At 43.1% G+C, this 8,370-nt stretch overlaps 1 protein-coding gene across 1 annotated transcript in view; it reads right to left on the reverse strand.

Moving 5' to 3' along the window:
• The window catches only part of INPP5E (inositol polyphosphate-5-phosphatase, 72 kDa), a 9,365-nt gene extending 1,896 nt beyond the window's left edge, over positions 1-7,469 (reverse strand). Inside the window, exons 1-8 of the mRNA XM_009702118.1 lie at positions 6,613-7,469; positions 4,689-4,812; positions 3,856-3,953; positions 3,048-3,172; positions 2,773-2,892; positions 2,265-2,372; positions 1,142-1,303; positions 285-400 (exon numbers count right to left, since the gene is read on the reverse strand). Coding sequence (XP_009700420.1) covers positions 285-400; positions 1,142-1,303; positions 2,265-2,372; positions 2,773-2,892; positions 3,048-3,172; positions 3,856-3,953; positions 4,689-4,812; positions 6,613-7,469 — 1,710 coding nt within the window. The remainder of the gene's footprint in view (positions 1-284; positions 401-1,141; positions 1,304-2,264; positions 2,373-2,772; positions 2,893-3,047; positions 3,173-3,855; positions 3,954-4,688; positions 4,813-6,612) is intronic.
• Between the last annotated feature and the right edge of the window lie 901 nt (positions 7,470-8,370).

The raw sequence follows: 8,370 nt of genomic DNA on the forward strand, positions 1-8,370 counted from the left end.
AGCTCTGAGCACAAGGGAGAATGCACTGGAACAGGATGCAAAGCAGGGAAAATAAGATTAGCAGCCTGTGCCAAACTCTCCCTGTGCTCACAGATTCAATAATCCTTTCCTCCAAACCAGTTCCACATGCCCTGTTGCCCCTAAGCAACAAATCTCAGAGCAACTGTACCTCACGCAGACCAACTGTGGAAGGCAGCTTTTTTTTTCAGGTGAGAATCCCCTTTGGAGGCAGATGTGAGGCTGAGCAGCCCTTACGAGCATGCTGCTCTGAAATCATCCCTTACCGTGTAGGAAGGAGTCCTTTGCTTGGAAGTCGTGTCATAACTGTCCTTTCCAATGTCAAACTTGTAGGAAGGACGGAAATGAATGTCAGCCTCTTGGAATCCTTTGAAAATAGACCCTGTAACGGAAGGGAAGAACGGCATGAACAACAAATTCCTCCTTCCTAAGAACCCACCACACTTTCTGCATTTATTTAACACTGCTTAACTAATGCTGGCTAGAAACAACAACCATGTACATACATGACTAGGAAAACCTCTGCTTGGGTGGCAAGCCCAAAGGGGGCAAGCTCAAATTCTTACATAGTGAAGATAAAAAAATAGCCGTGGCCGTTTAGTTAGTGGCTATTTAAACAAAGAACACTAGGTGCATGCACTTCCCCTTCCACTGAAAGTTCATGGTGCTTTGTAAATGCTAGCTATTCAAATCTAAATGCCCTAGACACTGTGACAGAATGATGTCCAGTTTATAGAGGAGTCAGATGAAACAGAGCAGTAAACGGCTTGGGAGATTATGCTATATCAATGCTATAGCAAATGCTATCAATGCTATAAAATGCTATACCAAAAAGTCCCTTGTACAGACTGCCACTGTATTTGACAACTACCGACTTCCTTTTTTTAGGGAACTTCAGCAGTAAATGGCTTGGGAGATTATGCTATATACAGCAAAATGCTATAGCAAAAAGTCCCTTGTACAGACTGCCACTGTATTTGACAACTACCGACTTCCTTTTTTTAGGGAACTTCACAAGAGAAAACAGAAAAGATCTCTAGGAAATAGGGATTCAGCTGTAATGATTTCTGTGTGTAGTTATCTTTGTTCCTGGAGACTAGGGAGAAAAACAGCTGTCCCTCACCCCTACTCATTTCACTCGTAAGCTGGTCATATGCCAGTAGCTTGGACACGTCCGTTTCCGGCTTCTGGTTCAAGATGGAATCCACAGTCTCACGATCCTTATTTAGTCGGAAGTTGAAGTCACCAAACCAGAATACTTCATCAAACCGAGCTGTGACATCACCTGCAAATTCAAGCCAGATGTGTCAGTATAAAGGTAAACATCCTGAAAAGTTCCGGAAGCAAAAAAAAATCCCAAACTTTTCTTCCCTGAATCTCCTTTAGACTTTTGAGGAAAATGGAAGTATGTGATGTAGCTACATGCTCTTTAAAATGAAACTCATTTAATTCTTTTGAAGTGAGAACTGTATGATGTATAGCTTACTGAGAGTGCTGCTAGGTATGTTCAAGGAACAGGCATAAATTCTTTCTTTTTACTACCAGGAGATACAATACTTGAGCATGTTTTCTGCCTGTGACCATTACAGAATGTCGTAATAAAAAACCAGTAGAAAGTAGAACAGAAATTTTAAAAATAATAGAAAAAGCTGAAAAGAGACTAAACTATCTATAGGACCTAAAAATGCTATGAACACAAAAACCTAATGCTACACTGCAGATAAAGAGTAAATTCATCTTTCTAGAAAAAGGGCTTAACATGACGTCTAGATACATAGCTAACAGCACAGTATTAGAAACAATAATGGTATCTGGCAAACAACATGCTGGCCTTTGTATATGCAAATTGAAATAATATTCCTTCCCTTAAGTTTTGAAATAAAGTAGTTTCTACTTGTTCTGGAAAACACTTGGAAAGTGAAAGACATCCATAATAATGATAAAAATTACATCAAAATTATCTTATTGCTGTTCTGAGAAAAAAGATATCACATGAAAATTCCTTTTGAATTTTCTCTCTCCCTCTCCATTTCAACTTTTTCTCTCAAATTTCCCCCCAAATTATGCCACACCTAAAAAAAAAAATATCATGTGATTACTGACCATCCTCAGACAAAAAGACCTGTAGTTTCTTTTTATACTGTCTCAAATTAGCACTCTCATTCTCTCTTCCTTAGTGTAGACTGAAAGACAATGCACAAACTCTGTTCATTTGGGCTCCCACACAAGCATGGTTTCACACTTACTAGAACTGGATTGATAGGGGTTTGTGTCCGGAACATTCTTGGGAAGTGTAAGGGCTTGAATGGTTTTATTGTAGTCCAGTTTCCTCTCATTCACTTTACTGTCCCCAGCTGAAACATAGAAATCACATTACCGCCAACGATGCATAATTTTCATTCAATTACCATTTCTGGTTATAACAGGAGTTTCCAAAGGACATCAGACATTTTCCACATGTAAAATGTAACACTCTGACCCAGAGAGCACACACACTGAAAAATAACGACAGAAAGTGTGGAAAAAGGGATACAGTTGTGCAGAGTTAATTTCTGGTTTTGTAAACACAGTTCTTTTGTAAGTTTTGTAAGTTACCAAAAAATCCTCCTCCCTTATTGTTCTCAGCTCAGTAATCCTGAGCTTTGGCTTCAGTCTGTCCTGCTCCTCCATCCTCCTGCAGCTTTTTTACCTTTGTAAAACAACCCCCTTCCTCGCTTAATCAGGACACTTCTAACAAGATTGTAAATGTCTCACATGTGAAGTGGGAGGTGATGAAGAGAAAGGAGGTCCCAAAAAATGTGAAGCAGATTCCCAGAGCTCCCTTGGTTTTGATCTGAGATACAATTCGAGTTGTCACCGTGGCATACTCCACTTCTAGAAGGAGAAAAAGAAGCTTCTTTTACTTAAAAGCCTCTAGAGACAGTGAGCAGGAAAGTCAGGCAAGGGGCAGCCCTGGAGAAAAGGACAAGACACCCGATGGCAGCAAGTCCCATCACCTCCCACTCTCCAGCTCTTACTGGACCACACACCTGAGCAGAACCAGATCAGGTCCCTCCGAATGAAGACTGACATGTACAGCACTCCATGTGCAGCAGAGTAGAGCATGACATAGTGAGGCCCTAGCGTCTCTTGCAGGCGGATCTCCCACTCTCTTCTGCAGGAAAGAACAACAGCTGGATCACAAGGACAGTACAAGAGACAATAACCAGGAAAGGAAATCAGCATTGCGAAAACAGACCAATCCCTCTGATAAAGAACATCAAGTAAGTGTAAGCAAAACCTGCACTGCCACAGCGATGCTGCAGTGAAGGCTGGTCAGTTTGACGTGCAACTCCACGCATGCCATGCAGCAGGCTCGGCATGTTGGTGAGAGAGTATTAGTGCCACTGCACCGAGCAGTTTGCAAATCTGAGCAAGAGAGACCCACTGGGAAGATACCCTAAAAAAGCAGAGTCTAACACAAGGCTTTTAATCTCAGGTAAACTAGAAATTTGCAGCAATGTACTACTAATGAGCACAGGGCTGCTAACGCTAACAGCCAGCCCGGGAGCTAGCTCACAGCCAGCTCAGATCTATGGTAAGATGCCCACAGAAATCAGACAGGAGTTTTGCTATTGGCTGCCCTGACAACAGGACCAAGGTCTGTATTTGCAGATTTTTGTGACATTTTCCTCTAAAACCCATTTCCTCTGGTACTCATGCAATGGAATTCAGAGTCTTATTAAATGGGTTGTTTATTGAAAATATTAAGAATATGATGGAGACTATTTTCAGACTAATTAGCATTGTAATTAGTTAACAATAAAAGAGGATGGTTCATTACATTGTTTTTGCTACCTGTCTGGACAGCCTTCTTGAACCCCAATGACATACATGTCCTGGGCATAGTCAGGATCTGGTGGTAGTAAGAAATCATTCAGATTCTCTGGAAGTTCCTATTATTTTAAAGAAATAAATAAATACAATACCAATTAGTTATGCAAAGATTTACTAGAAAAGTATAAGAAAAGTCCAGGCTAAGCTACAAGTTCCACAGCATACGCAAACAATTCAGGCTTCAAAAAAATAGGTTAAGTGATAATGCTAAAAACTCTCCTTCCCAAAGGCAGACTTCAACTGCTGTCGTTCCAACAGTAACCAAGATTCCACAGTTCAGCCATGTGGGCCAGTAATGTGACATTTCTAATTTCCTGTGATGCTTACTTTTTACCAAGCTCACAGGCTATTTACTGAACACCCCAGGAGTTGCTTGTGTTCTTCCAAGCATAGCTTTTCAGTCACCTGGTAGAATCAATCTTGAATTCCTAGGCTACATAAAGATGCAGGCAGAAGACTGTGTTCTTCAGACACGTTCTTGTCATAAGCACTAAATCATCAGTCATCTTCATATGACCCTAACTGCAATGGAGCGTAAAGGAGCTGCCACAAAAAGCCAGAGTGGCGCTAGCAAGCTCACCGTTTTCATACTTAGTATCTGAGGAACCCGTTACAATGACTATCTCACTAGGATGAACATGTGAGAGAGGGCCTTGTAATTTGATAAAGATGATGAACTTGGGTTGACAAGGAACACAGTCAGGAACAGAAAAAAACCATGGCACCAGTCCTTGCAGTAAAGATGGGGTAACTTTACCACTGCCAAAGACCTGGGGAGACTTATGTGCACGTACCTTTTGACCCTGCATATTCCAGGTAGCCACAAAAATGCCAACATTCTGATCAGGGAAATATCTGCTAAGTTCTTCTGCTCCCAGTAAGGCACCATTTGCCAGAAGGCTGCCTTCCAAATAGCTTCTGTGAACAAAAGACCCATAAAAGAGCACCTAAGGAAATGGCATGACAGTTGGAATAATGATTTGTAACACTTGAATCTTGAGTTAAACAAGAACATACCTATGGCTCAAGAAAATAGCATTTAGTATTTATATATTGTTCTGCTTGTCTAAAGTTCCTTATAAAGTTCCAACCCTTATAGAGAGTTCATGGACCATATGCAAGAAAACAGAACTACTGTCATAAACCATCCTTTTCAAAGCCAGGACACGAGTATGATGGTGAGACTGATGCTGCACAGGTTCTGTGATGAGAAGACTGAAGCCATCTAAAGTCTTCAATCGCCCTAGTGCTTACCGCAGACACAAATGAAGAGTTTGGTCTGATATTTGAGTATCTTGAAGCAGCTCAGTTTACTTAAAACATGAAAATAGCTCCCACATTCCCAGTGTTCTGGCACTAAGCTGCCCCTAATCAAGGATTCAAACTCATATTCTTCCTTCAATTCAGCTCATCAAATTATCTTTCAAGTAAACAATTTATTGAGTCTGAGGTCTAAAAGAATATCATATTCGAAAAGGATAGATCTGCCCCGCACCGCCTGCCTCTCCAAAGAACACGCTGCTTGCAAAAGCGAGGGGTATTGGCAAAAGGGCTGCAAGTTGAATAAGCATTTTTAATCTTGCTTAAGCTCTGCAAATAATGATGATGGCATGATGTCAGGGAATGCTGTGCAACCCACTGGTCCTCCCAGCTGCCCACCTGACTCCAACAGCTTTGCAGGGGGAAGCGACAGAAAACCCCTGGTAGCAAACATGTAACAATCTAACTTTGAGGCTTTTTTACCAGTTAGTAACACTTTACCTCAGAATTATTTTCCCTTGTACCACTGACTCCCACTCTTTGGATCAATGATCAGATTTATCCCTCAAGGTGTTGCAGACTGTTGAGCGTCTTTAACATACAACTTCTAGCCGAGTGCTTGGTATCCTTTACCTTTTCACATGTTTCCTGACCTGCAGTGTTATCAATACTACTTGTTGCACTGTTTGTGCTGTGTGCTGGCAGGTCTTCGCAAACAGAGGGTCTGCAGCCAACACAAGAGGATTCATTACACTAGCAAGCAGATGAATATACCCACCTCAGTTCCCTCCAATCAACGATCTAAACTTCACTAAGAATGAAGACAAATGAGCAACCACAGCAAGAGGTCAGGGCCACACTAGGAGAAAGTGCTGAGATCTGAGCGGAATCCCACTCTTCCTCAAGAGATTCCTGGAAATGCTGAGGCAGAGGAGCTCCTGTGGGACCCTGATGCAGTTCACAGTACATGATTTGATCCTGCCAGATGCCAAACAAGCTCAACACCTGCAGAGGACCCTCAGCACCTCACAGGATTGTGACAGTACTGCATGTACTGCATGATAGTTTCAAGCTAAAATATTGAGGTTTTTTTCCTGTCATTTAACATGTCAGTTCAAGTCCAATGTACTTTTACATTTTAAAAAAAAAGTTTTTCCCAACTATTAGCATGCACAGATACTATTTCTTAACTTTCAAAACAGATTACTTAAACATTACAAGCAAATTGACAGCAAATCAAACTTATGTTTATGAAAAACAATACCCAGCTGAAAGGAGCAAACATAGACTATTTGTACTAATCTCTTCATCTTCAAACTGTTTCCAGTCTCCACAGCAGGTTAAACAACACAGAATAACTTCTGTGCTTTACCAATCGGTCAGAAGTTCCCTGTCTCCACTGTGTTGGTTCCCTGCTAACACACCCCAAACTCTGCCACGAGGAGCTGAGGGACATACCTGCTTCGAACATCCTTGGAGCGAAGGGGAGTGAGCAGGCTGAACGTAGATTTCATGGAGTCTGTGGAGCAATTATCATAGACCATCCCGTTGCCATGTAGCCTGTTATCACTCAAGCTGCTGCTTACCCTCCCAAACTTGTGCTGAGAATAATGTCGATAATCCATACAATCTGAGTCAATCCTATTAGCTGTCCTCAGTGTGTGAGAGGCCACATTGATCTCCATGGGTGGCAGAGGTCGAGCTGGCATTATTTGGGACAGCCGGGGTTTGCCACCTGCAAAGGCTTTCCCCCGCAGAAGCCCGCCAAAGGCACTGGAGATCTCAGATGCTCGTTTCCCCAGGTCGGAGGTGCCGCCCCTGCTCTTCCCCATGGGACTGGCTTCCGAGGCTTCTGGTGAACTGTGCAAGGAATTCTGCTGGCAGCACTGATTCCAGGGACTTGCCCTACCCCTGACGGGAGGGCTGAGGGACACTTCCTGCACAGAACTGTTTGAGGAACTTGTCTCATTGGAATCAGTCAGACTTTCCTGACTTGTTCTAAGCCGCCTCCACCTCCTCCAGCTTTTCTCATCCAGAGACGCAGCACGCTCCAGCCGGGGTTTCCGAGGAGGCCTTGGAATGACTGATTTAATTTTCACATTAGCTTTGAGTTCATCTGGTAGAAGCTTTAAGGTTTCACTTAAAGAGGTGCCTATACTTGGAGGATCTTCAAAGATAAGCAACCCATCGCCACCAGCCTCCTTCTTTGCTGCTTTACCAGCTTTTTTAGAGTGCAGGTCCTGTACTGCTCCACCCTCCATGCTCCAAGTAACACATGCCCCTGAGTGCTGTGGAAATCCATTTGGAGTACTCATTCTCTTCCGGGTACCAGCTATGGACAGTGCTCCATATGAAAAGTTCCTCACAGCATGGTTTCCTTCCCTTGCTTACCCCGTAGGTTCACAGGGCTTTAGCCAAGCCAGAAAGACATGGAATTTGAAGACAGCTCAGTCTTTACTTGAGACTGAAGAACAGGTATATGTGTAGGCAGATGCATTGTCTGCAAAATTTCAAGAGACGGGATACCTGGATTTCCCCAAGAGAAACACATAAGAATGAAAAGTTATTGAGCTGCAAACTCTGCTCCTTAATCAGAAAGCAAGATCCTCACAGGACCTCCCTCTGAACAATTCAAACCTTAATGTGACCTTGTCAGAAAATGAATGTTACCTTCTTTTTTTTTTTTTTAAAAGAGCAGAGCAGTGAACTGACTTCCTGGCTGCTGTAGGCATCATGGCTGTGTATAGACTTCTTTAAGAAAAGGTTGTGTATACTGTTAGCATGAGAGGAAATTAAAAATGCACATAAATCCCAGTTTATTCTCCCTTCTGTACACTAAGTCACCAGTACAACCAGCCTCCAGGTTGCCCACAGCACTCAGTGCCAGAGGCCAGGAAGTTTCCAGTGATCTCCCGCCACCTCTTCTCGCTTTGTGCCAACCCCCGGCCACTGCCACTGAAACCGAGAAAGTATCCCAGGAGTAGTTTTAGGGACGTGGAGTCAGGGCTTCAAGGCAAACTCCTGCTTGGGGGGGGAAGCACCTCGTCATTCTGCAGTGACTGCAAACCAAACTTCCCATAGCTCTATTCTGGAAATGCAAAATCCCGTTAAAGCACACCAGAACGCTGTTTTTGTGCCGGAGGGAAGACTCCCACTTCCTCCACCGACCAGACAGGAGGGATAGCTTCGCCGGCCCCTCGCTTTCTCACCTTCCCG

Source organism: Cariama cristata, unplaced genomic scaffold, assembly GCF_000690535.1.
Source record: "Cariama cristata isolate BGI_N322 unplaced genomic scaffold, ASM69053v1 scaffold20486, whole genome shotgun sequence".
Taxonomy (NCBI): domain Eukaryota; kingdom Metazoa; phylum Chordata; class Aves; order Cariamiformes; family Cariamidae; genus Cariama; species Cariama cristata.